Source organism: Bos mutus, chromosome 6, assembly GCF_027580195.1.
Source record: "Bos mutus isolate GX-2022 chromosome 6, NWIPB_WYAK_1.1, whole genome shotgun sequence".
Classification (NCBI taxonomy): Eukaryota; Metazoa; Chordata; class Mammalia; order Artiodactyla; family Bovidae; genus Bos; species Bos mutus.
The window spans coordinates 115,312,331-115,340,286 of NC_091622.1; the positions used below are offsets into that span (position 1 = coordinate 115,312,331).

The following is a 27,956-nucleotide window of genomic DNA, read 5'->3' on the forward strand; positions in this document are numbered from 1 at the left end:
GAGGAAGACACCTGGGGCAGGGTGCTTCTCAGACTGTGTCCCCCATGGTACAAAGTGACAAACTCTGCTGGATCAAGAGATAAGTGCTCACTTTGGAATCTTTGGAACATTAAACTTCTGAAGTCCTATTTTAAAGGAGCAAACAAAAGGAATTAAGATGCAAGACTGCTTCCCAAGGTTAGACAAGGAAACTGCGTAAAGAATTTTATTTGTGAGTAAAACATGTTACAATGAAGAAAGGCCGTAGGACCTGTCCTCCCAAGCCTGTGTCTGTATATGCAACTAAACTTCATGTTGAGATACAAAGAGTTAAAATAAACTACAAAAATGAAATTAAAGTCATTGCATATGTGGGGTGAGAGGAAGAGAGGGCAGGAGGAGCCTGTGGTTAACTGAGTGCAGGGTGAGGGTGGGGAGCTCGACCACCACCAGGACAAGACAACACAGAGAGCAGCTTGCCAGGAAGCTCTAAGCGGAGGTCAGCGCCATGCAGGCGGCCTCGGGTCCCCCCACCCCAGGGGCCTGTCGGGACAGGCTGGCTCTGGAGCTCCTGGGACAGCCCACTGTCGAGGAGACCCCGGCCACCCCAAGTTCCAGCCAAGCAGCCCCCGGCTCTGCTCCACGGATGCGGCGCTGGAGGGCGGGAGGGGCCTTGGGGTGACTGCAGGACGTCAGTGGACCTCTGGGGCCTACCCCCACCCTGAGCTGCCCTCTAACCAAGGGAATGAGCCTCCCAGCCAAGCTGAGCTCAGGTGCAGACCCGCCTCAGTGCCAGGCCCTCCCCAGGACAGAGAGCAGAAGCAGAGTGCTGCCCGTGCATGCCGTCGGGGCTGCGGGAGCTGCAGGTCCGCAGGACCACCCCCCGGAGGCGCCATCCCTATGACGACGGGTTCAGGACGCTTCAGGGGGGAAGCGCGGCCCCTGGTCTGGTTCTGGCTGAGGGGACCGGGGACCAGCACCAGCTGCGCCATGAGCTACTGGGGCGCCGGCTCAGCCCTGACCCTCTCCAAGGCCATCCCGGGGGCCTGGGCTGTTGGGGCGCTTTCACAGGACTGAGGCTGTGTATCTGAACAAGGATCACCGAGCAGGCAACACCAGCAGAAAGCTATGGGTCTGATTCAGTCACCTGAGACCTGGGGGTGAAGGGGAGCCTAGCAGAGATGGGGCGCGGGTTACTTCACGAGAGGAGAGCAGGAGGGGTCAAGGCCAGAGTGGGCAGGTCTGCCCCCATCCAGCTGGGACCCTGACTCGGCTCCCGGGGGACAGTGTCCTTGAGGAGCTACAAGAGGGGCCGAGGTGCTGACCCCTGCAGGGCAGGGCTGGCTCCGAGGTGGATGTGGAGGCCGCGTCTCGCCCAGAACCCGAGGCTGCGGGCCAGGCCGCTGCACACACGCGAGGTTAGCACCGGTCTACGTGGGGGTTGGTCACACCGAGGGAGGCGCTGGCTACACGGGGGCGGGGCGGGGGCGGGCCTCTGCATTCCATTACACGGGATGGGGGCGCGGCGCGGCGTGTGCAGGAAGGGCCTTCAGGAGTCGCTCCTCTTCTTGCTCTTCTTCAGGAAGGAAGGGGTGCGGAATTTCTTCTTTTTTTTGGATGGGGACTTGCCCGGAGACCCATCACTGCCAGCGTCCTCGGCTGCTGGGGAGGCAGCCTCCTCAGCCACCTGGGCTGGGGCTGGCTCGGGGCTGGCCACCGGGGGGGACCTGGAGGGGGACCCGGAGGGGCTTGGAGGGCCCCCAGCTTCACCCAGCCCCTCCTCCTCCTCCTCCTCCTCCTTCTCCAACGTCGGGAAGCCGAGTGCTTCTGAAGGCTCATCGGGGGACAGGTCGGGCAGAGTCGGCTTGAAGGTGGCAGCGTCACTGTCGTCTGCAGACGGAGGCTCCCGCGGCAGGTCTGGTGGGGGGGCGGGAGAGACACGGTTACAGAGCCACCGCCCGGCTCTCCGGGCCTCCCAAGGGCCCTGCACAGACGCTGCCCTGGAAGTGACTCTAGAGCAGAGTAAGGAGCTCTCACCAAGGTCTACTTTACTCCAAGGCTGGATGCAGCCCACAGTGTGAGACGTGGGCTCGGTCTCACGGTGATTTTAGCTCCTTCTCACGGACAGCGGGCTGACAAAACCAGCCTCAGTCCCAGGGCTCAGTCCCCAGGCGTGGACAGAGTGACGAAAGCCCGTGGAAACAGTCTCAGGACTGCAATGTTCTGCCTTAAACACTTGAACCATTAGAGGACGAGCATTAGTGGTCCTGAGCTTACGCCTAAGCGTGCATCCATGACACGTGGTCCCCCAAGGACAGCACTAAGCCGTGGCAGTCCACGGAGAACCCGAGTGAGCACTAAGCCGTGGCAGTCCACGGAGAACCCGAGTGAGCACTAAGCTGTGGCAGTCCACGGAGAACCCGAGTGAACACTAAACCGTGGCAGTCCACGGAGAACCCCAAGTGAACTCCCAGACTGGCGTCAACATCACCACCAAAGGCCACTGTAGGCTAGAGAATTCAAAAAGAGATGAACTCCGAAAAAAAAAAAGAGAAAAGGGGGGAAAAAAAGAGAGATGAACTCTAACGTAAAGGACAGGCAAAAAATTCAAGCCATTTTAAGAAGCTGAACTTGGAAAAGTGAAAGTGACGTGTCCGTCACTCGGTCGTGTCCGTCTCTTTGTGACCCCACGGGCTGCAGCCCACCAGGCTCCTCCATCGATGGGATTCTCCAGGCAAGAGCGCTGGAGTGGGTCGCCATTTCCTCCTGCAGTGGTCTTCCTGACCCAAAGATCAAACCTAGGTTTCCTATTCCGCAGGCAGATTCTTTACCAAATGAGCCCCCAGGGAAGCCCCTCAACATGGAAACATAAAGGTAAGCCAAATGGCACTGACTTTAGAGAAACAGTCTGAGGCCTGCTTTCTAGCCCCAGGGGAAACCAGTTTCGTGGATTTTTTAAACATAGTCTACAAAGTTACAAGCCACTGGGAGGTTAGGCAACACTGGCAATCTAGCCAAACCTCAGGAGGTGACAGGGAGCAGAGGAGCAGGAGGAGTGGGGGCTAGGGCGGCTCCGGGAGGCTGGCGTGCCCCTCCCCTCCGCCACCCCTCACCCCGGGTCTTAGGAGAGCGAACCACGTGGCTCAGCTGCGCACGAGGCACTGGGGATCCGCTCTTGGAAACAGAGGCTCCTGCGGGTGCGCGGGGCGACTTTTACCGCTGGACCAAATGCCACGTTAAACAAGAGCAGTGATGTCTCCCTCCCACCCCCTCAGATTTAAGCTTAAGCACCCAGCTTAAGCAAAGATCAAAATACATGCAACCCCCATGCAAAATCCCAGCCTGTCTGAGTCTACTCTAGACTCAAGTCTGGTCTGACAGAGCAGAGCTCTCCGCTGAGCAGCACCAGTCTCGAAGGTGAATAGGACAACGTGGTCCCTTGGGACTTCTGAGGCCCAGAGTGGTCTGAGCAGCCCCACCTGGGATCGCAGGACTCCAGGACAGGCTGCCCACCACACAGCTCAGGTGACCCAGCCCTTTCCAGGAGGGTCACTACCCACAGTGCAAGGACAGGGAATGGGGGGGGCGGGGCGTGGGGGGGGGCTCTTTTTATTTTGAATCAACAGAAAACAAAACTTAACAAGCAACAAAGAAGCAGAATGAGGCAAAGCACAGGGAATTCCGATTACCAGCAGAGGGCCAGGCGGCAGGCGGTACTTACTATGGTAACAGGTACTCTTTAGCACATCCACCTCCTGCTTGTCACGCAGCCACAGGAAGAGAAAAGCACAGGTAGAGAGTCTACGCATCAGTCACAGCCACTGGGTTACAGACAGAGGGCGGGTGGGGGGGGGGTGGGGCCAAGGCCCCGGACAGGCAGGGGAAGCACCACGCACACGATGGAGGACAGACACAGAGGCCATGGGCCCCAGACACAGGCAGGCGGTCTGGGAGACCACCGGGGCCCGGCACTCTCCATGGGCTCTGCGTACGGCCAGAGAGTGCGATTCAGGGGCCTGGACATGACGGAGGACGCTTCCAGGGCAACCCAAGCACAGGAGGGTGGAGGAAATGTGCAAGCAGTGGGCAACACTGACGTCACGGACGCAGGCAGGCTCTGTCCCCGACCACGCGCACCACACTTATGGGTCTGCGCCGCCTGCAGTTCTCAGCGCAGAGCTGGCACGGCACAGAGGCGTGGGCGCGCAGAGCCAGCGACGCACTGGCCCCATGCAAACGCATGCTGGCCACTGGTGTCAGCTCAGCTCCTGCCACACTCAGCTGCTCTTCTTCCACAAAGTCAGGACACTTGCCCCCTCCCAGCGAGGGCGCCCTGGGCAACCATGTACCCTCCCCCCGAGGGGTGGCCTCAGGCCCACCCCCAGCCAGCGCTCACCTTCCTCCAGCTTGACAGGGGTGCTGGGGGGCGTGTGCGGCTCCGGAGGGCTCTTCTCTTTCTCTTCTCTTGCCTGGTCCAGATTCTCTGCAGATGCACAAACCACGGGGACAGTGTGTGAAGAGCTGTGAACCCCAGGGCCTCCCCGTCACCCTCCTCCAAGGCAGCCGGGCTGGCCTGCCCTGCCCATGGGGCCGCCTCCAGGAGGGCACAGGCCGGAGCCTGGAAGACAAGAGCTCGCAGCCACTGTCCTCAGCTTTTCCCAGTCGCTGTCTGAAAGAGGATGAAGGAAGCCCACGAGGACTGGAGTGTGGACCTGCATCTCGGGATCGCCAGAGCTGCCTCTGTGCTGTGCTGACCAGGGACCCCTGGCCGGTCCCCCAGTGAGGAGCCCCCTCCCCACATCCTCAGCATCCCACTGCTGAGGAAGAGCCCAAGGTCCCAAGCACCCACACCCTACCTGCCACTTCAAGGGACACTCCATGAGCACAATCTTGGTTTTAATCTTTTATTTAGAGCATTTTTACCAATACTTTAAACCTGGCAGCTGTAGGGACTGCCCTGGTGGTCCAGTAGCTAAGACTCCACACTCTCAACGCAGGGGGCCCAGGTTTGATCCCTAGTCAGGGAGCTAGATCCCGCATCCCACACGAAGCCTGGTGAAAAAGTGAAAGTGTTAAGTCGCTCAGTCGCGTCCGACTCTGCGACCCCATGGACTGTAGCTTGCCAGGCTCTGACCATGGAATTCTCCCAGCAAGAACACTGGAGTGGGTTGCCAGGCCCTTTCTCCAGGGGATCTTCCAACCCAGGGATCAAGCCCAGGTCTCCCACACTGCAGGCAGACTCTGAGCCACCAAAGAAGCCCCACTAAGACTGGCACAGTGAAATAAAATAGGTATTAAATAAATAAAATAGATAAGAAATACATAAAACAGACATTAAAGAGGAATAAACTCGGCACTTGTAATGCGTATTTTTTTTCCTAAAGTAAAATGCTCTAAAACCCAGAGAAAAAAATTACAGGAACTAGGATCCAGAAAATTCCAAGTCTACCTCTCATTTAGGGAAAAGTGTATACCACTGTTACCCTAGTTCCTAGAATCTCCCGTCTCACTGTCACTTTTCACGTTAATAGCTTAGGGCTAGTAAGTGCTGTATTCCCTACACCTCCTAAACCTACAGCTCCCTTCCTGAAGCCAGGTGTCTACGCACAGAGGCCGGCACATCTCCTGCCTGAGGACACAAATTCCTTCCACCAGGAAAAGAGGCCAGAGGCTTTCTTCCCTGTACCTGAAGTGCTCACCTTTGACACAGAGCCTGAGTCTCACCTGCAGCACGCGCTACCGCCTCCCGCCACGCCAAGGGCTGGCAGCAGTGCTGGGCAGGGGTCTCCTGGCAGGGCCCCTGGCTGCCACTCCCATGCTGACAGGTCTGTGAGCACACAGCATGCTCACAGCTGTCACCACACACATCCACCCACTCACTCCCTCTAACATCCCTCCTGACAGAGCCTTCACGTGCGGAGAAAGCTCTCATGCCTTGTGGTTAAACTAAAAGAAAAAAAAAATCCGGGTTTCCCAGACACCGGGAGGGGCCAGAGGGCAGACACACGGCTCTGTGCACAGGAGCTGGGATTAGGCTACAGGACCGGGGGCTCAGGCCCACACACGAGCTCTCCTTCTCAGTCCGTATCAGGGCTGTGGCTCTCACAGAGCTTCCTGCAGGCCGCCTGCACTGCCCAGGAGGCAGTCAGAATCAGCGCTGTGACCCGAAGATCAGGCTCCCCCTGCATCTATGTGTACGGAGTCTTAACTTGAACGCACACAGAACAGAAAGCGACAGGCACCGAGGACTTAACAAGCTGAAAGGCAATTCCACAGCAGCCTTTTTCACAACTCAAATGTCAACAGCAGCCACAGATGCATATGCAGCTGACCTAAAACAAGACTAAAAAGAAAAATTAAGTTGGGGGAAATCAGAGAAAGTGTTTGAAGCAGAAATGGCTCCCAGGACGGTCCCTATCGACCCTGGAGGGTCACCGCGGGACGTCCCCTCCAGGAGGGAGCAGTGTGCACACTGAGGCCAGAAAGGGCGGCACGAGCCTCCTGGAGGGGACGTCCTGCCCCAGGGGCTGCATGGCAACCGACCCAGGGCACTCTGGGAGAGCGGTTCAGACTCCTGAGCCTTCGTGTCAGACACAGTGGAAGGCCGGTTTCTCTCCTGGCCATCACGATGCCTGAGTCTGCTTTTAAAAACCTGAAGTGTGAAAAAAGCTGCTCCAGGAGGCTCTGGCTCTCAGAGCTGTTTACTTTCCTCTGTTGCAAAGTAGTCCCAACATGTTTTACAAAACCATGTCCTCCTAGCCTGTGAGCTGCCAACAGGAAGACAGCCCCAGCCTGGGCCCCCTCTGCAGGGTGGGGAAAGGGGCCACGCGAGGCCCTGGGCCTGTGACCATGCCCGGCCAGGGAGCGCTCGGGGCTTAGAGAAAACCCTGGGCCGTGACTGTGGCTGAGATGAAGGTGGGGAGACTGGGTGCCGGGGTGTGGGTCAGCCCTAGGCGGGCCTCTGCCGCACCCGGCCTTGTTCTGGGGAACAGGTGTCTCTGCTCTAACCAGTGAGAAAAGACCCAGCTCTCAGGGTTACTGTGAGCTAACAGTCCTGAAACACAGGAACGCACAGCACTCACAGGGCCTGCCACAACCTAACTGCTCAAAAACGACTGGAGTGTGAATGAGACCAGACGGTTCAGAGAAGGCCCCTCCTCGGGGAACTGTTGACAATGAAGTACTACATACATCAAAGGCGGAATGCATCTTAAAAGTAATACTCAGACTGGTCTGCCCAACAGCTATCCCAGGTTAATCGATGCATTCTTCTTTGGCCGTCCTGAGCCCTCAACACAGACGGCTATCCAGCTAGGAGACGGAGCACTGGCCGGCACGGCCCGGAACCTGGACGGGAGAGGGCCTGCCAGGGCTCCCGAGGCCACAGAGGCCCACGGACTCCTTCCCTCCCTTCTCGCCCACAAGAGGCTTCACAGCAGCACTGACAAGCAGGGCTCTTTTCAGGCCCTGCCTCGTGCTGGTGCGGTGCTCAGACCAGCGGGGGTTCCCCCCGACCGCGTCTGACTGCAGGCAGGACCTCTCTCACGCGAGGACTCCGGGCCCTCCCGACCAGACTAATTAGAGCCGTGATTACCCTTGACGTCCTCCAGGACTAGCCTGGGGGAGGTCAGGACGCGCACCTGAAGTCCCCTCAGGACAAGGCGCCCGCAGGGACAGCGCCTCCTCACCTTCGGGGCCCTTCTGCTTGCGCGCCACCTCCCTGCGGTACTCCTCCAGCTCGCGGTCGGTGAGCGTGGTGAAGGGGTTGGGGCCGGTGGTGCTCACGATGACGTGGGGCTGGTATTCCTTCTCGATGATGGCCTTGGAAGCCGTCACTAGCTCACCCTGCAGACAGAAAGGGACAGACGGTCTGCAGGGACCCCCAGGACTCTCCCTCCTCCCAGGCGGGGCGGTGGCGGCAGACAGACAGACGACAGGGGACACAGCATCCTGAGGGGCGCCTGAGGCTCAGGTGGGGCAGCAGCCTGCAGCGTAGAGGAGAAGCAGGACTTTGATGCTACAGACTGAAGGTGCAGAGAGAGCGGATCCTAAGGAAGCCTCCAGACTTCAGGTGCAAATGCACCAAGGTGCAGCCGGAGCGTGGAGGGCGCCCCAAGGGGGCCAGGTCCTCAGACAGGGATGCAGAAGGATTTCTCCAGCCCATCACCCTCCTCCCTGCTGGACACCGTTCCCCACAGCACTCGGGCAGGTGTGCTCAGAAACGAGCGTCTGCTCTAAGAGCACAGACAAGCTCTGCTCCTTCGTACGTCTGCTGAGTAACTAAAGCCTGGAACTTGTTTCCAGACACGAAGAGATGACAACGTAACACACAACACCAGTACTTGTCTGAGGAACCTGGAAAACTATAAGAACTTACACAAAGGAAGAAAGAAAGCTTAAGCACAGTGAAGCCCACGGCGGCCCCGGCTGGAAGGAGGCCAAGCGGACAGGCCCCACCGGGCAGCAGCAGGCAGGCCGCCCCCAGGGACGTGGGCGGCAGGCAGGCCGCCCCACAGCCTGCCTGCTTGGCCCCACATGCTCTGCAGCTCATGTCCGAGAGAGGCAGGCAGAACCCAAACACGTCCGGTGACTTAACAATAACTTTGGAAACAAGTGAAGACAGGAGGAGCTGCACTTGTTCAGACGTCAGGCCCAGCCTGGCAGCACTCTCCTCAGGGGCGACACCGCAGGCAGAGGGCATGCGAGCGCCGGGCACAAGGGACAGAGTCAGGCCAGCCCACGACTTTCAGCTCACCAGCCAACCGCTGCCCTGGGAACCTGGGCTGAGGGTCACTGTCCAGCGACATGGACCCAGAAGGGGAGAAGGACTGGGAGCCCACAGCCTGTGCTCAAAGAGCCTCCAGATTCGAGATCAGCTGCCTAGATGGGGGTGGGGGGGCTCCTCCTGAGCAGGCCTGACCCCGGGGTAGTCCTGGCTTTTCACCCAGAAGGAGCCTCACCTCCCAGACAGTGATGGGGTCATCGTCTGCCCTGAGTCAGCTCTGTGCCCTGAGACAAGTCCCTTCTTGTCTACTCTCCCTGAAAGGGGCCTGCAGCCTGACCGAGGCTGAGACAGGCTGAGCCCTGACGTCCTCGAAACTGCAGCAGCTAGGGAGTGGCATCTGCATCCTGGTATCACTGCCAGTGAGATGAGTGAGAGTCAAGCTCTCAGAGGAACACTCACATTCATTTAACCTTATGTTCACAATGAGTAAAGGAATAAAATATCAAGAATCAAGCCTGGTTACGCCCTGTGGTCAAGCAAGGCCCTTTCTCCGGGACACCTGGTCCTCCAGGTGCAGCACGGCTGGGTCCTGCTCCACCGGCAGGAAGCTCCCTCTTCCAAACTCCTCAGCTGAGGGCTGAGCTGCCTTCCGGAAGCTCTGACCAGACCCGGGGATAGGGGACCCTGTTACTCCAGAGGGAGGGGACGCAGAGAGCCCCAGGCCTGCTGCTGGGCAACAGGGTTGAGGAACTGGGATGTGGAAGGGCTGCTCCCTGCAGCAGCCCCGAGAGGTTCTCACCCCTCCATCCTGGGAGGCACCACGCGCCCAGCAGTGACTTCTGCACCTGACCGATGGGGTCTGGGTCGGGGGACAGTTCCAGCTCCAGAACTGTGCAAACCTGGCCCAGTGCCCTGACCTGAGCACAGGTTTTCACCAGTGAAACCTGTTCAGATCTGAGTTCACATTCCAGGTGCTGGGCCACACACACCGTCAACACCAAGTTCCCGAGCGAGTGCACCGGGCGGGCTGCAGGCGCCTCACGTCTCCGGCGCGCAGCGGGGCTGCATGTGCACGTGGGCACAGGGAGCCTTGTGTTGCACAAGCCAGACGGCATTCAGCAGACGCACACCCCCTGGCCTCTAACAACTCAACTCATGACAAAACCCAGAGGGGAGGGCTGGCCCACCCAGCACTGGAGCCAAGTGTGCCTGCAGTCGGGCTCCGCGGTCCCGAGTGTCGGGTGTGGCTGGGACCCGCTGCCCTGCTCACCAGGGTGTCAAAGACATTGGCGCCGTGAAAATGAAGTACACTGGGTGGGAAGAAGACCAGGGTGCAAACGTGAGCACCAGGAGAGGACGGTGGAGGAGAAGCAGAACACACACCTGCCGCCGGGAGCGGCATCCTCGGCCACCCGCCCTGAGGCCACACTCACGGGCGAGTGTCTGCCACTGAGGCGGGGACTCCGGAGCAGCCAGGAACCTCCTCTCACAGACTTTCAGCTTCCCAGCCAGGCATCCAACTCTTGACGAAGCAGCCACAGGGGACTGTGACGCACTTCCAAGTCTGGGAGCACCACTGGGCACAGCGAGAGCCAGACTACACCCGGACGAGCGGCTGGCCACGAGCGTCCTCTAACACGGCTCACAGGTGCACCCCCAGACAGCCCTCCCAGGGCACAAACAGAAGCCACCAAGCACAAAACAATGCCAGAGAGACAGCACAGCAATGACTGCCAGCTGGCTTGAGCCCACGAAGCCAGAGGGAGATTCGGGTTTTCATGGTTAAGCGTCCTGGGCTCATGGACTCAACACACTTTGATGTATCTGAGAGAAAAAATTATGAACTAGTAAGATCACAACAGCTTATGGCCCAGATGAGCAACATGAAAAACAGCTGAGAGGGATAAAAAGATAACTGTTCTTCCTCGCTGGGAGAAGTTCCTCCAAGTAACTGGTCCTTCATTCTAAGGACAAGGAAAAATGGGACCCGTGGAATTAATGTATAAACATGCAGAAGAATTTCATCAGCAGACGAATTAGTACAAATCTGATTTCTCTGGCAACTGGAACACTAATAAATATCTGCATCTCATTAGAGATGTATTAATTGAAAAAGGCCCTGAAAATTCCCTTTGCACACAGGGTACACACAAGTCAGCGGTGTCTGTCCTTGACACCAGCAGCCTTGAGTGCGCACAGGCAGTTTCCTTCCACCTGGGCAGGTCATACAGGATACATTCCCCACTGACTCTACGTACCACATACACAGAGAAATTACAATTTGGGATTTCAAATTTTGCTAAGTCCTTTTCCCCCTTGCAACATTCAAAACAATTATCTAGGGTTTTTTGGTTTTGCTTTGTTTTAGGTAAAAATACTGATGGCTTAGATGGTAAAGGGCCTGCCTGCAATGTGGCAGACCCAGGTTCGACCCCTGGGTCGGAAGATACCCTGGACAAGGAAATGGCAACCCATGCCAGTATTCTTGCCTGGAGAACTCCATGGACCGAGAAGTCTGGTGGGTTATGGTCTATGGGGTCACAAAGAGTCGGACGCGACTGACAGTTTCATTTTCACATTTCATCAACAAGGGTTGGCAAAGACTGTCTTGTTTTATTTACCATTCCTCTGAAATGACATTTTTCAATCATACAGCCTTTGACTGCCATGTTCATTACTTTCGGATCACAGCTGAGCAAGCCGAGAGGGGAGGTCTCTCGGGAGAGCCGCCACACTGCTCGTGGTCGACCCATGAGCCTTCTGCAGCTGGCACCTTGTAATGTAGGCAAAGTCCTAAAATATGCACCGACCAAAGTCACATGCAAATCTCGAGAAACATCACTAAGATCAACCACTTCTCAGCACAACATAAAAATGCTGAAAAGTCTAAAAATAACCTCATACAAAATGTTAAACTAAAGAACAGAATGGACAGAACAGAACCTCTTGTACAATCTCACAAATAGCTCAGAGACTCCTTTAGAGCTCCTTGGTACCTAAGACAACACCAGGCGCAGCGACAGGAGGGGGTGGGGCGGGTGACAAGCAAGGGGTGCCGGCAGGTAGCGGAGGAGGGGCAGTGAGTACCTTTCTAAAAGAGAGAGACTTAGCGGGACTAAAGGTCTGCTCTGTACGCTCGAGCCCTTCGATTCTTTCCGTACAGTCAGAGAGGGGTGCGTCCTGCAACAGTAAACTGAGTGGTCAGAGTCCACCAGGCCCAGCCGAGCACGTCACCCAGAGCGCAGCACGGAGCAGCAGAGAGCATGCAGCGAGACGGTCGTCAGCAGCCTGGGCAGGGGGTGGCGCTGCGACGTGCAAACATGGGCCACAGAGCCAAGCGCTGGCCCACACCGCAGACAGCAACCAGTCACCTACCCTGGCGAGTCGAGCCTAAAGCATCGGGCGGCAACTTAACTGTCCGAGATAACTACTCACACAGTTATCTTCAGGGTGCCACGAAGGGCAGTCCTTCTACAGAAGTGAGTGTACATGTGCATCACATTTACAGGGACCCGCTGCACCTTTCCCAAGCAGCACGCTGTCGTGGACAGCAACAGACAAGAACCACCGTCCACCACAGCCACCCTCCTCCCGCGTGTCCCACAGCTCCTGCTGGAACCAGGTAAACCCGGGCCCCAAGCAGGCAGCCTGCATTGCCCTCACCCAGGCGTGCACAACGCAGAGCAGGCTTGGGGGACACAGCCCTGGGCATGCTGATGCTCGGTCTACAACTCAAGGAAAAGGGGCCGATTACTTCTTACCACGAAGACTCTAAACAAAGGGAACTGGGTGCCTAGGACACTTACCTCACAGTCATCCTCTCCCAACTTAAGAGTAACTTGGAGTAGGCGGTCAGTGCCACCCACTAACGGCAGAACCGTTCTGAGCGCTCACCTGGACAAGGCTCCTGTCCATCACCACACCAGACAACACCTGGGACTGGGGTCCAGCTGTCTTAATGTCCTGCAGGTTCTGCTCTCGAATCTGAGGATGGCAAGGAGAGAGACATCAACAGTACAGAGACCGTTCGCTATGCCTGAAGCTGCTGTGTGCGCTCAGCCCCAGCCACGCACAAGCTGCTCTTCTGGGCTGCCCTGCTCCCCGGCGGGCCCTGCATGACTACCCTGCCCGCCTAACACTGCTGGTCCAGGCCCCAGCCACGCACAAGCTGCTCTTCTGGGCTGCCCTGCTCCCCGGCGGGCCCTGCACGACTACCCTGCCCGCCTAACACTGCTCGTCCAGCCTGATTAGTAACTCAAGACTCAGAGGGTTGGACAGACCCTCCAGACTTGCTGCTTCTTCTGGACAAGTTCAGCAGGCATGGCTCTCACTGCCCTCGCTAACTTGAGGGGAGACACCCTGTGTGCCCATTTCTAGGGACCCTGTGAACACTGGTGGGTCTCACGTTCCAACACACCAAACATTCACAACTCTTCAAATGGACCTGGCAAGGCAGGGGCAAAGGCTCCTCTCGCCAGGGACTCTGCCGTGCTGAGGGAGGGGTGTTGTTCAAGCATCGGGCCCAGAAGCGCCCGCTGCTCACCGCCGTGCACGGCACAGCAGGTGAAGGGTGGACCCGGCAGTCACGGGACAGCCGCCGGCCGCCCAGGGCTGGCGCTCTCCCCGCAGCCACAAGCCACCTCCTCCCCACACGCGTTTCCAGCGAGTGCTGGCAGCGGTCAGTACGCACCTTGTTCCTCATCTCCTGGACCTCTTTTGGGTTAGTGTTCAGTGGAACAAACAGGTTAGGGACAGCAGAGGTGGAAGTTCTGTGTCCATCCTCTTTAGTCCACTAAAACACCAAGAACAGTTGCAAGTCAGAATCGTGACAACAGTAAGTGACACCACAGCACCAACTTGTCCAACTCATCTCACATCTGGTCATGCACTGACCCTCACAGAGGATGAACCAATGACCACACCACAGTGTCACTGCAGTGGCTGGAAACCAGTCATGCAGGGAGCCAGAGTTGTGACTGACGGGCAAGGCCCGTCAATAAGCCCAGCTGAGACCCAGGCATGACACGGGCTGCTGACAGAGCTACACCCATGACGGCCTCGGACTAGTCGTGGAGGACCCCTCAGAGCACATTGGTTCACTGCTCGGAGAGACCCCAACACCAAAGCCGGAGGGAAGCATGAGATGACAGGGTCATGAGAAGCGGTGTGATGCGGCTGGCCCGGTGAGGGAAGACTGTGCGGTGAGGCAAGAGCGGGCATCACCAAAGTTGGCGTTAAAATAAACTCCGCATCAGAACGCACCGTTTGCGTAGCTATTTCAACCCAAGAAAACCACTGTTATGAAGACCTTCCACAGCAGCTACCGGTGGAAGAGTCTGGCGGCGCCAAGTGCTTCTGACACTTAATGCTTCTCTGGTGTTGCGACAGCGTCCCGCAAAACAGAAAGCTCGCGGCCCGCACTGGAAGGCTGTTTCAGATACCAGTGCACGTCACCAGCACATGCGCCTTCCGTGCATAGTTTTTTTTGGACCTCCAATCAAATATGAGATTTTTAATCAAATTCTAACCCTCAGGCATGAGTTGGCACTGAACACTAAAACAAGCCCGTGGTAGAGAGCAGATGTTACGCCTTTCAGAGTATTTTCAAGAGGCAATAGAATAGCCATAAACCAAGAGATTCTGAAGAAAGCAGCAAAACTGTCCAATGCTGGGCCGCTGTGCAGGCAGCGTGGGATGGGCATGGGCTGCGAGGTACTCACTGCCGTTATCTCCTCAGACAAAAACAACTCCAGCTTCTTATCAAACATAATGCTTAGTCAAACATTAATACAATCACCTCAGAAGCTTGAACACGTTAAAAAACTTAAGAACGATTATTATAAATTGATATACCAACCTGGGAACACTGCAAGGAATTCGTATTACTCCAGAACAGTAAGAAACAAGTTTAAAAGCTGAACAAAGTCTCCCCTTCAACTTATACAGTGACTAAAATACCTAAAGCAAGTTAATATTTTTTCAAGCAAATAGTAAATAAGGCTCAAAGCTGCTGTGACATATACACTTAGGAAAAATTTCTCACAGCAGTTCAGCACTCTGTATGTATCTGGTCAGCAGAATGTCATTTTTAGGCCCACTCCCTTTAACAAGTAAACTAAATTAGAAACTAAACAAATAAAATAAAAATAGAAAAAAAGGGACAGAGAGAAAGAGAAGGAAGGTGAGGAGGCAGGAAAGAGGAGACTGGCTCCAACTTGGAGCCCGGCCATGTGCACGCAGAGTCTCTGCCACGTGACACGCTCCTCAGGAGCACAGAGGCTGTCTCACCAGCTGTGCCTCAGGAGACACCAGCCCCACCTGGGGAGACAGAACGTACTTCTTGTAAATAAACTATGAAGCAGGAGCCCTTTCACAAGGGAAGCAGGATGGCCCGCTGGGCTTGCGTGGGGTCCCGTCTCGGGACGTCTAGGTTGGTTTCCCCTCTGCTCCTGCGGAACTAACCACACAGAGACGCGTGCATCCCGGCCCGCGTCCTCGTGTGAGGCCCCACCTAGGCCTCACCTACCGGGATGCAGGGCCCAGTGGACCGTCCAGGGCCAGGGCTGCCCAGAGACGTCTGAGCACCAGGACCGCGGAGCAGCCTCCAAGGCAGCGCTCCTCCTGACACGAAGCTCACCTCCCAACGACTGGGGCTGGCGCTGGCAGGTGGCCTGCTTGCCCTTGGGCCATGCCGCACCCAGCAGGAGCCAGAGACTCCACTGTGGCTGTCTACTCACATGCAACAGTCCATGCAGAAGGGGGCTGGCTGAGAGCGTTCGGAGGCTCTGGGACCACAGCAAGCGGGGAAGGAGGCGAACGAGAGGGCCAGCTGAGAAGATGCCCGTGAGCCGTGAGGGAAAACTGCTTAAGAAAACACTAGGACTTTAAAGAACATGTCTGAGTTAGCACCTAAATCAAATAGCTGAGCTTATGACATTAAAACAGCAGGCTATGCTCCAACTACATCTGTGTCATGAAGTATTAAAGATTCTTCAAAGACGGTTTGAACTGAACGACAGCTCCCACTCTCAGGTTAATCCACGCAAGTGACGTGGTATTTCTGCTGTGCACAGAGTTAGGTAATGCTGGAATTACTGCAGAAGCACAATACATCTTAAGCAGTTTCAAGCAGAGTGTATTACTTGAATTATAGCTGAAGCAAAAGTGGATTTGAATTCAGGCTGAAGAAGGTTAACGAGGAAGGTTTGCCTAAAACCTAGGTCAGAGGGTGAGAGTCCCAGAGCCTCCGAAGCCCCAGCGAGCCGACTTGCTCTACGTCATCTAACTATGAACAGTAAGTAGGCACAGACCAAGCAGTTGGTAATACAGCTTGGCACGCAGACACCGGACGAGAGAGACTGCAGCAAGGGTTTGACGTGATCGTGTGTAATGTTCGTCCACACCTTAGTCTTCGCCTTGGGACTGCTTCCGTTCTGCCCTTCCTCAGAAGCATCGTCGCCCCGGCCAGAGTTCAGCCACCTCGTCTTCTCTCGCTGTTGCTTCTGAAAACTGTGTCTGAGAGGGGAGCAAGTGCCCGAATCCCCGTCACTAGCAAGCGAGTAACCTGTGACACTGGCAGGAGCCTCCACATCGCTGTGCTTTTTAGATTTCTCTCTCAGAGCAGGGTATCGGTAAGGGTAGCCAGTTCTATAACCCTAGGGGCCGAAAAGAAAGAGACAGTCACTACTCCAGGTCTCAAAATCAGTGCTTCACTTGAGAAAGCTGGAAACGCCTATACAAGCAGAGTATGCACACCCCATGGACAGGGCTGCCCAGGAGAACTGCAAGTGTGTTCACAGGTACGAAAATGCCAACAGCAGCAGGATTCCCAAGGCCCCAGAGTAAAAACCCACGAGTCCACCAGCAGTGGAAGGGGTGAACTGTGGTCCATTCACACAGCAGAACGGGACACAGCAGGGAGAACACACTGTTACCAGGGGAGACATCTGCACGAATCTTCACCAACTCGACACTGATGAGAGAAACCCAATGTGGAAGAACAGCCCATGCGACTCCATTCACAGAAAGAGGAAAACCAGTCTGCGCTGTCAGAAGGAGGGACCGGGGTCACCCCTGGGACGCAGTAAGAGACTCAAAGTGGGGACAGGAGGTTCTGGGTGCTGGAATTGGATATAGGTGCTGCTTACACAGTATGTTCAATTCTTAAGAATTAATATAGGCACCCTGTTGTTTATATATATATGTATCAAGAAAAAGTTAAAATTCAAAAGGCAACCTGGGTTTACCTGCTGTTGGCTACAGAACAAGTTATATTAATCAACGTACTTAACACTTTTTTTTTAACCGTTTCAGTCGCAGTTTAAATACTGTGATAATCTTTCAGGAAGACCAAACACCTCAGACAGCTGGTACCTGGCAAAATCGCTTCATCCCTAAACGCAGCAGCACTGGAGTGAGCCTTCAACCCTGGGCTCCTGCACTTCACAGCCCGCAGCCTGCTAACTCCCACCTCTGTAACAGCACCAAGCCCGTGTGCCCGCTGTGTGCTGAGCCCACAGACAGCATCTCCAGGCCAGGATGATGCCTCACTCACCAGTCTCCAGAACTGAGTGTCCGGGAGCCTGACCGACACGACTGGCCCCAGGGCCCCCACCGCCATAAACCCCTTCCCCTGTGCTATCAGCGGGACCAGGGCCTGCTTCAAGGCAGAAGCATTCGGCCAAGGTGACAGGCTTGCTGCAGGAGAGTGCAGTGCTCACCCTGAGAGGGTCTCCGGGTCCACTGCTGGCACTCAAAGAACAAGCTGCCCTGACGCCTGAGCGGCAAGAACATCAAGTCTGCCCACCATGTGCAGAGCCTGGAAGTGGATCCTCCACCATGAGAACCTTCTGCTGAGAACCCAGCCCAGGCCAACACCCTGACTGCAGCCTTGGGAGGCCCGACGCCAAGGACCTGACTCAGCCTGGACTGTGCCTGGACTCCCTGTCATACCTGAACCAGGTGAGGACACCTTCACTGTGAATGATGCCTTCACTGTGAATGATGAGGGGGTTCAGGTTTGAAAGGATCACACAGGGCTGGTAGCCAGGATGAGTCAGTGGCTACATGCCACCTGCCAAGCTACTTCAGAAACGTTGCTCTCAATGTGGGGATTCTCCTTCCCCTCTGGGAGCTCCTCCTCGTTGGAGGCCGCCTTCATTACCAACCATTCCCTTACAACAGTCAAAGCGCGGTGGTAATGACCCGAGTGCAGTTGGCCGTTGTTTACTTTTGTTTTGTAACTACACTCAGGAAGACAGGTAAGTGTCTTCCCTTTTTAACACGCTTTTTTCCCATTTACGAACATGCTTTGTTGAAGAATAAAAAGTAACACTGTCTTCTGAAACATACAGTTCTTAATTCATTCAGGTTTCCTCTTGCTGAAAGTCAGGGCTCTTGAGTAATCTTCAAGAATTCCAAATAAACCATCCAGGACGTCACTAACTTTTATTCTGAGGGGGTGTGGCGTGTCTTTCTTTATTCTTCCCCTTTAAATGCCAGACCAAAATCAGAGCAAAACTCAGACCTGAGACGTGCTGTATGTTAAAAATCGGCTTTATTCCTTCTTTTGAGAAGCTGGAATTATATCTTGATTTTCTGGGTAACAAGTTAGCATTTCTTCTGTGTATGCCAGAAATGTTTATGACTATCATATGAAATATTTCCTACAGTGTGAGAATCTTCAACTACTCTCTACTGACTGAGTTATTAGCAAACATATACAGTTGATCAGATGATAAACTAAAACACAGACTACAGTCAGTGATTGCTGTCGACGTTTATTTCTCATAAACCACAGAGCCTCTAATATTAAGGATAACCTGTGCACATTAAGGGCACCAAATAAATACCCTTGCTGTAATCTCGCTTATCTTCTTTCATCCTTTATCTCCGCCCCCCTCAAATTAGAGTTACCAACTCTAATTCTCTCTCTCTGCACCTTCCAGAATGTACTGAGTGCAAAAGATGTGGCAGGCTGGTGTTCTCTTGACTTTTACTTCTCCCTCCCATCCCCATTTGGCTTGTAGGTGTAAGAGCAGGAAAAGGTCAAAGTGTCTGCCCGAGGGAGAGAAGAAGGCATGGTGAGACTGGAGCCCCCACGACCCCTGCTTTGCCCGGCTCCTCTGGTGCCGGACCCCGGGTCAGATGCCAGGGTTACGTCCCCACTCTCAGCCTGCTCTGGGTGACTTTCCTGAGACTGCACTACCCTCCCTGCCACTTCCACTGATGACCTCCATGAGCTCAATTCCTTTCCTGTCCCCGGGCCCAGTCCTGGCTCAAGCCCCATCTCTGTCCTGGCAACTGCCGTCGTGCTCTGTCAGGCACACGTCGAGGTCTGGGCTACATGTGGGATCTGTCTGTCCATTTCCCGACAAGGCCATGAACTCCCCGAGGGCAAGACTGTGTCCCCGCTCACAGCTAGAGTAGACAGTCCGTCAGCACAGCCCACCCTCCCTGAGCACACGAGCTCAGCAGTCAGGAGAGTCTGCTCTCCAGGCACCACCCTCCTCAGTGATACCCACGCTGTCGTCATCACTGCTTAGCCGTTCACTCCCAGCCCTCCCTTTACAGCAACATTCTCCTAAGTCGGAGAACTTCAGGGAGAAGAACCTTCTGAGGACACTTAGCACACGCTGAACCAGATCCATGAGTTGTTCTCTTCAGAAAAGTGAAACTTCCTGCCTCCTGAAGCCACCCATCCCCACCAAGACCTGGTCCAATGGTGGGAACTCACGTGAAGCCGGCACCAGCCCTTTCAATGGCTTCTCTGCCCCACACGCCCACTACTTTATGTCCATGTGGCCACAGGACGGACCCCTGAACCCTATCTAAGAGATGTGACGCTGCAGCAGCAGAAGGGCCCAGCACCGAGCCATTTACCTTTACTGAGGTTGCTTCGACCCTAACATTTAAACCGACTGGTGAGATCAGAGACGGACCAGAAAGGCACGGTCCTGCCCCTTGGCCAGGCTGTCCATCGTGCCCGCGGCTGGGTCTCCGGCCGTGCCCATGGCCATGTTACAGTTGCCTCCCTTTTCCCAGCATAAGCTGTCACACTTTGACCTCTTCTTTGAGGTCACTCTCAAGGGTCACCCTCTACAAAAATTTCCTCTATGATCCTTGCAAAAGGATGACATCCCTCACTGCAACCAGACAGGCCACATCCTGCCACAGACTACTTTAACATGCCTATTAAGCTGAGAGCCCCATGGTCGCACTCTGTACCACACTGGGCTCCCTGTCCCTTCAGGAGGCAGCAAAGGGTCTCCCACGTGACAGATCGGCAGCAAAGTATGTGAAACACAGCAGACAGGCCCCACGTGGCTAGAATTTACTGTTATAACAAACAAGACGCTCGGCTAACTGACTGATGCAGAAAGGCCCCCTGGACAGCTTGCTTTCGGACTGACGGGTCCTGAGCTGACCCTGCTACTCAAGGACTCAGTTACTCAGCAAAGTACACTATCCTCTGTGCTACTATCCCCACATAGTCCAAATGATGCTATCTTTAAAAACAAAAGGAGACAAGAAACCCTCACCTGTGTATTCAATCACAATTTAGCTTAGAACTTAAACTGCCCTGGTACATATTCATGGTTCTGGAGACACAGCATTCTGACACTGCCTGAAAACAGTAATTTCATAACACCATCCACTAACTATAGAAACCCCAACATTTGTGCTCTTAGGATGAAAGCAGTACCATCGAGCGGTGACCACATTCTTACCAGATTATCCAGCATCCGCATGAGGGCTTCAAACTCCTGCTCGCCAATCTGCCACTTGGGCGGTGATCCGCTGCCTTCCCCTGCCGGGGACCCAGGGGCCCGGGACTTGGCTTTGTACTTCCCAGGATCCAGGAGGACTAAATTGTCTGGCCCTCCCGCACTCGCCAGAGTTCGAACCTTTTCCAAAACAAGCAAACACAACAGTTGGAGTTCCTTACTGATCAAGCAGGTCAGATGACTATGAGAGATCACTTCAATAGAAATGGAGGTGTCAAAAGAAACCAAATCACTGCAAGAATAAAAAATGCAAGATGGAAGTGACAGATAAATCACAAGACTATTTTCAGAAATTTGTCTTTAGCATGAAAAAATACTGGGCACTCATACTTGAAGAATAAATGGGAAAACAAAGCCCCTTCCAAGGTCATATAAAGGAGACTGGCAGCTGCTACTACACAGACATACGTCAGGGTAAATACACAGATGTAAGCCGGGTAACAATGAATAATGTGCAAACGGGGAGCTTGGCAGACCTGGCATAAGCAGCACCTAGAGCTGTGAGACTGCGGGCAAAGCTCTACTCCCTGAGCCTACTTCTCAAAAGAAGTGCCTGGGTTCAAACGAAAAGACCCATAACAACATAAATAAGCACCTGATATCAGGGCCAGTATATGCTAGCCCTCCATAAATGGTAGTGACTTACGTATTTGAAAAATTAAGTTAGAAATGACCAGACCACATGGAACGGCCACTGCCTACCTGGATCTCACAGGCAACCACAAGGTTGTGGATGTAATAGAAGGCCTCCTCAACGCTCTCTCCAACAGACACAAGGCCGTGATTCCGGAGAATAAGAACCTAAGGGAAGAATCAGGAAAGTTCTAGGTACCAGGCAAGAAGATAGATATGTTTTCTTCTTCCCTCGATAATTTAAATACCAGATTAGATGCCTACTGACCTTGCTTTTAGGCCCCAAATTTTTCTGAATTAAAATTTTTTCTTCCTCATCAACCAGAATCCCATGATAATCGTGATATGCCACTTCTCCAAGGGAAAGTGCCTCAGGGGAGATGGGCAAGAGGCCACACTTCATCGCAGAGACCTAGAGAACAAGAGGCAGCATCAGTGCAGACAAGTCAGGAGTGCACACAGACTGACAACTGGCAAGCGCGTTCCTCAAACTGTTCTTTCAGAAATAAAGGAGCCCATGAAATTAAGATAAGCCTTAAGATTACTTCTGGGTCTTATTACCAATCCATACTTTAAAAAATCAAAGCCACCACTATCAAGGAAGACTTCAAAAAAATTTCACATCTTTCTGGATTTCTCCCACACTGACTGTAAACAAGAAGTGAGCTCAGATTTAATAAGATTAGTCCCAAAGCTGCTGCAGGGAGAGACAATGGCCTCCTCTAAATGAGGCACAGTGCTGCAGAGAGAGGCTTCTGAAGAGCCGAGAGGTTTTTGTGTACTTTTCACCTTAGTTCGTAGGTGCGATAGAACACCTGAAAATCAGATAAAAGGAAATTTATAAAGGTTTAGGATAAGTATACTGTACAATTTCTCTACATTAAGTGAAAAATCTAAGTGTCCATATAGCCCTTTAGTTTCCTTAAATTTTCCAAACTGACCTTAGAATATGCTAATTTTAAATGTCTTCTACCTAGACGAACAACCTCCAGAGATTTAAATTATAACTGTAATAATTTCTTACAGAGAAGTTAATCTAAAAACACAATACCCCCAAAAAAGGCAATATCATTATTTAATTCCTTTCACAGTAACAGTTTTTCTATAAGTATTTCATTACAAACTAAAGTTACTTTGTTAAGTTTTAAAACAAATTACATGCTAGATATTTGTAACAACCATATTCTCAAAGGTACCTCTAACAGTTCCTTTGAAAGCATGGATTTTTCTGGGTTGGAAGACCTGTATCACTTGGAGAATGATATCTAATAAACTGATGCCAACATTAAGACCTGTATCTTCAAAGTAAAGCAAACAAACCAGATTCTCACATTCATCCATACAAGCAAAGATCTATGACATTAAAACATCCAGATAGAGTAAAATCCGGTATTTCTTAATCAATGAGGTCATCTGTCAAAGAAACCAACCCAGAAAGTCATTAAAATACAAAACTGGTGATAAAAAGCCAATTCCAGCTCGCTCTTGAGTGTTTGGCTCTCACAGGGCTGTCAGAAAGCCTATTTTTCATACTGAGGGGTCTGAGGCTTTGTCAGGTGGCTTGTTTGTACCAGAGGGCCCAGACTTGGTCATCAGCATGGGGAAGGCTCCTGGCCAGCTCACGGCTGGAGCTGAGTCTCCTCTAAGGGCCTGGACCAGTTACATCACACAGCTCACAAGATCTCAGCTCCCCAACCAGGGACTGAACCCAGGCGACAGCAGTGACCACGTGGCGTCCTGCCCACTGGACCAGCTAGGATCTCCCTTCCCTTGGCTTCTTACTCCTCCCAAGTCACAATCAACCTAGGTTCCGCTGACTCCAGGCAGGTTACCCGTGGACCGCTGGCTGGGTTTGTCTCTAGGCCTCAACCTCTCCACCTATACGGGACTCCTTCCCACAGTCCATCAAGCAGGCGCAAGTCTCCTATACCCTACTGGCCCTTCCACAGGGAGGAGCCCACAGCTCCTCCCCCCACCACCCCATCTCCCCCACTCCTCCTCTCAAACAAGGAGCCTCCACTCACTGCTGTCACTCTGCACTTCCCACACAGCCTCCCAGGCACTGAAGTCTCACTCCCCTCTTTAACACACCGATTCTCTGTTAAGTCTTACGACATTTTCAGATTTATTACGTTTTTCAAAATTAGATAGCTGGGCCTCCCTGGTGACTCAGTGGTAAAGTAAAGAATCCAACTGCTAATACTGAAGACACGGGTTCTATCAGGGAATTCCGAGACCACATGCCTCAGGGCAACGAAGCCCGTGAGCACAGCTCCTGAGCCTGTGCTAGGGGCCTGGGGGCCACAACTAGGGATGCCTGCGCGCCGCAGCCACAGCCTGTGCGCCTAGAGCCTACGCGCCACAGCAAGAGAGGAGCCCCCAGTGCGCCTGGAGAGAAGCCCACGCAGCAACGAAGACCAGCACAGCCAAAAATAAATAAAGATAAAATTACAAAAAATGAAGTTTAAAAAAAATTAGTAAATGGACCCCTTAAATACATATACATATATATAACATATATATATTCTCTTAATAAAGTCACACACAGTAGTAAAAGAGTTTTCTAATCCAACGAGATGAAGGGCACTGACTTGCTGCGACAAGGGAGGGCAACGCAGAGGAAAGGTGAAGCCCTGCTCCCCGAGCACCCTCCAACCTCAGGCTCTGCCAGAGCAGCACACACTCACCGCAGCCCCGGCTGGCGTGTGGATGTGCACGACACACCTCACGTCCGGGCGTGCAGCATAGATGGCCGAGTGCAGTGTGAAGCCAGCCTGGTTCACACCGAGGTTGGTGCTCCCACGGTCCACTATGTCTCCTTGCAGGTTGACTTTAACCTGCAGTAAGAAAACAGACCAAGTATCATGAGGATTTCAAGTTGTCCTAACTAGAAATTATTTAAAACAAAGTTTAAAGTGTTAATACCTAAAAGTTTTCCCGTGAGTTAATCACACAAAACAGACTTTGCCCTCTTTCTTGAATTTTATGTCTATGCCCAAGAAGCCAAGGACATTCTTACCAAACTGGATGCAGTCACTTCACTGTAGAGAAGTCCAAAAGGTACAATGAGGAAATGCTCCTGCTCCGAGCTCACTCTGGTCTGTGGGGAGAATTAGCAAATTAGCTCAAAAATCCTACTGAAATCATCTGCATCTCTTCCTGTCCATAGACTTACAAGTTTTCTGTGAACATTAGGTGTGCTACACAGGAATGCACTTAATTATAGGGCCTATCACAAAGCTAAGAGGTGATCTGAAAGCTTTCTATTATTACGCTGTAGTAGCTTATTAGGTATATAAAGTGTGCCTTGATCATATTCATGATAATTAACCTTATGAAGAGAAAAACCTATAGGCTACCAAACCAGTACCATGTATAAAAAGCTGATCTCCTCAAGAGTGTAATAATGAAAACCAAGAGTTTTTTTTTTTTTCAAGAGTTACTTTTTAAAACTCAAAAAAATATTTTTTTTAAGTACTCAAAACCTAGAGGGTAGCGAACAATCATAAAAATCACGAATAAGAGGAAGTTGTTCTCTGCTTGATGAAGAGTTTCTACACATCGCACCCTCACTCCTCAGGTCTATTTCTGCCTTCCACAATATAGTTCTCTTTCAACAATTCGTTCAGTACAGATCTGTCACATATGATGGATTTGTGCGAGATGCTAGTTATGTAGTTAAGAAAGGGAAAAAAAAACGAGACCTGTCCTAAGAGAGGAAAAAAAGAGTCCTGTCCTAATGAAATGTAGTCTAATTTTTAATGATTTGGGAACAGACTCAAAAGACTTCGCAAACCTACTGGGATGGAATACATTTACTCCTGGGCCAAGAATTCTAACTAGCGTCAGGCGGATGGAATTCAGTGGTGGTTGGAAAGGCCTCACGGCATTTGGTCAACTTCCTCACCAGCACAGTGACTTCTGCAGGGGCCCAAACAGAAATACACATGGGGTCTGTGTGGACAGTGGCAGCGACGTCCTCATATGGCCTGCCTCGCTCCTTCACTCTGCAAATAGTCCCTGGTGGGCTACAGTCCATGGGGTCGCAGACAGTCAGAATGAAGTGACTTAGCACACACGCACACCCTTTTCTTACTGATAGTTCTGTATCTAGTCTGGATACTAATTTTTTGTTAGCTACCCATGAGGCAGAAGCAGAAGATATTAAAAGAGGTGGCAAGAATACACAGAACTATACAAAAAATATCTTAATGACCCAGATAACCACGATGATGTGATCACTCACCTGGAGGCAGACATCCTGGAGTGCCAAGTCAAGTGGGCGTTAGGAAACATCACTATGAACAAAGCTAATGGAGGTGATGGAATTCCATCTGAGCTACTTCAACTCCAAAAAGCTGACGCTGTTAAAGTGCTACATTCAATATGCCAGCAAATCTGGAAAACTCAGCAGTGGCCACAGGACTGGAAAAGATCAGTTTTAACCCAATCCCAAAAAAAGGCAATGCCAAAGAATGTTCAAATTACTGCACAATCGCACTCATTTCACACGCTAGCAAAGTGATGCTCAAAATTCTCCAAGCTAGGATTTAACAGTACATGAACTGAGAACTTCCAGATGCTCAAGCTGTATTTAGAAAAGGCAGAGGAACCAGAGATCACATTGCCAACATCTGATGGATCATAAAAAAAGCAAGAAAGTTCCAGAAAAACATCTACCTCTGCTTCATTGACTATACTAAAGCCTTTGACTGTGTGGAACACAACAAACTGTGGAAAATTCTTCAAGAGATGGGAATACCAGACCACCTTACTTGCCTCCTGAGAAACCTATATGCAGGTCAAGAAGCAACCGTTAGAACTGGACATGGGCAACAGACTGGTTACAAATTGGGAAAGGAGTACATCAAGGCTGTATACTGTCACCCTTCTTATTCAACTTATATGCAGAGTTCATCATGCGAAATGCCAGGCTGGATGAAGCACAAGCTGCAATCAAGATTGCCAGAAGAAGTATCAATAACTTCAGACATGCAGATGACACCACCCTTATGGCAGAAAGCAAAGAGGAACCAAAGAGCCTCTTGATGAAGGTGAAAGAGGAAAGTGAAAAAGCTGGCTTAAAACTCAACATTCAAAAAACTAAGATCATAGCAACCTGTCCCATCATTTCGTGGCAAATACTTGGGGAAACAATTAAAACAGTGAAAGATTTTATTTTCTTGGGCTCCAAAAACCCTGCAGACGGGGACTGCAGCCATGAAATTAACAGACGCTTGCTCCGTGGAAGAAAAGCTATGAAAAACCTAGACAGCACCTTAAAAAGCAGAGACATTACTTTGCTAACAAAGGTCCATATAGTCAAATCTATGGTTTTTCCAGTAGTCATGTATGGATGTGAGAGTTGAACCATAAAGAAAGCTGAGCACTAAAGAATTGATGTTTTTGAACTGTGGTGTTGGAGAAGACTCTTGAGATTGTCCCTTGGACTGCAAGGAGCTCCAATCAGTCAAGCCTAATGGAAATCAACCCTGAATCTTCATGCATTGGAAGGACTGATGCTGAAGCTGAAGCTCCAATACTTTGGCCAGCTGATGCGAAAACCTGTCTCATTGGAAAAGACCCTGAGGCTGGGAAAGACTGAAGGCAGACGGAGAAGGGAACAGAGGATGAGATGGTTGGATGGCATCACCGACTCCATGGACGTGAGTTGAGGAAGCTCTGGGAGATGGTGAAGGACAGGGAAGCCTGGTGTGCTGCAGTCCATGGGGTCACAAAGAGTCGGACACGACCAAGCAATTGACAACCACCAGCACCCGTGAGGCAAAATATTCTAGACTGTAACCTTTATTTTCATTCTTTTTATGGTGTCTTTTAATGACAAGGAATTTGTTTAACATAGTCAAATTTATCCATCTTTTCTTTTTTTTTTTTTTTCATCTTTTCTTTTATGATAAGTGCTTTGGTGTCGTAAGACAACTTTCCTTCGGTCAGAGGTTAAAAGTCAATTTTTTCATTTATATTGATCCTAACCTGGCATGCTGAAGTCCGTGGGGTCGCAAAAAGTTGGACACAGCTAAGTGACTGAACAACAAAATGATTAAAGTATTATTTTTCACGTGTAATCCTTAAATCACTGGAATTGCTTGTTAAGCCTGTACTGTATAAGGGAAAAATCCGATACAGCTTTCCCACTCTGACTTCTCAAGCTCGTTGTGCCGGCACCAACCATAGCCTGGTCTATCACTCCCTTGCCGATCTGCAATGTCAACTCTTGTGTATCTGCTTTCAATGGACACAGATCCAGTTCTGGGTTCTGTCTCACTGATTAATCTGTTTTTTCTCTTGCCTAAAGAACACTGTTTTCATTATCATCATAAGTTTGACACTTGATAGGAAAAAGCACATTACCTAGTTTGTCAGGAGTGCTTGTCTCTTCTAGGCCTTTTCCCTACACATAAATTTTAGAAGCATGATGTCAGGTCCCACATTAACAAAAATACTACACAGCCAGTTGTAATCACTTCTTTTCTCTTTGTGTGTATGTGTGTGTACAGACACATAATTCATATAGGTATAAACAGTATACATTTTATACTTTCATAATATTCATGTTTTCACATGGTCTTTATAATTGTTTTTCGTAATATGTAATCGTCTCTCAAATTGGTGTTTAATAACTGAGCCATTTCCCACCCACTGCAGGATATTAAGACTCCAGTGCACTTACACTGCTTTCTCCCTTTTTAAGCGTCTGGCTGTGCAGCACAGGCTGCCCCTCACTGCAGGGCGGGCTCTCAGGCGCAGCGTCTGGGCTTAGTTATCCCTTTTTTAAGCGTCTGGCTGTGCAGCACAGGCTGCCCCTCACTGCA

At 52.1% G+C, this 27,956-nt stretch overlaps 1 protein-coding gene across 11 annotated transcripts in view; it reads right to left on the minus strand.

Moving 5' to 3' along the window:
* Positions 1-178: 178 nt before the first annotated feature.
* ADD1 (adducin 1) overlaps positions 179-27,956 on the minus strand; it is a 91,325-nt gene continuing 63,547 nt past the window's right edge. For 3 of the 11 annotated variants that reach the window (XM_070372790.1, XM_070372791.1, XM_070372792.1), the window contains 12 exons: positions 24,143-24,223; positions 23,811-23,960; positions 21,392-21,535; positions 21,193-21,291; positions 20,434-20,610; positions 16,015-16,359; positions 13,395-13,496; positions 12,599-12,688; positions 11,792-11,884; positions 7,668-7,824; positions 4,376-4,462; positions 179-1,896 (listed from right to left, as the gene is read on the minus strand). In XM_070372790.1, coding sequence (XP_070228891.1) covers positions 1,529-1,896; positions 4,376-4,462; positions 7,668-7,824; positions 11,792-11,884; positions 12,599-12,688; positions 13,395-13,496; positions 16,015-16,359; positions 20,434-20,610; positions 21,193-21,291; positions 21,392-21,535; positions 23,811-23,960; positions 24,143-24,223 — 1,893 coding nt within the window. In that variant the 3' untranslated portion in view covers positions 179-1,528. Of the gene's footprint in view, positions 1,897-3,699; positions 3,735-4,375; positions 4,463-7,667; positions 7,825-11,791; positions 11,885-12,598; positions 12,689-13,394; positions 13,497-16,014; positions 16,360-20,433; positions 20,611-21,192; positions 21,292-21,391; positions 21,536-23,810; positions 23,961-24,142; positions 24,224-27,956 lie in introns of those variants that run through there. The other 8 variants (XM_070372796.1, XM_070372793.1, XM_070372797.1 and 5 more) reach the window with 8 other exon arrangements.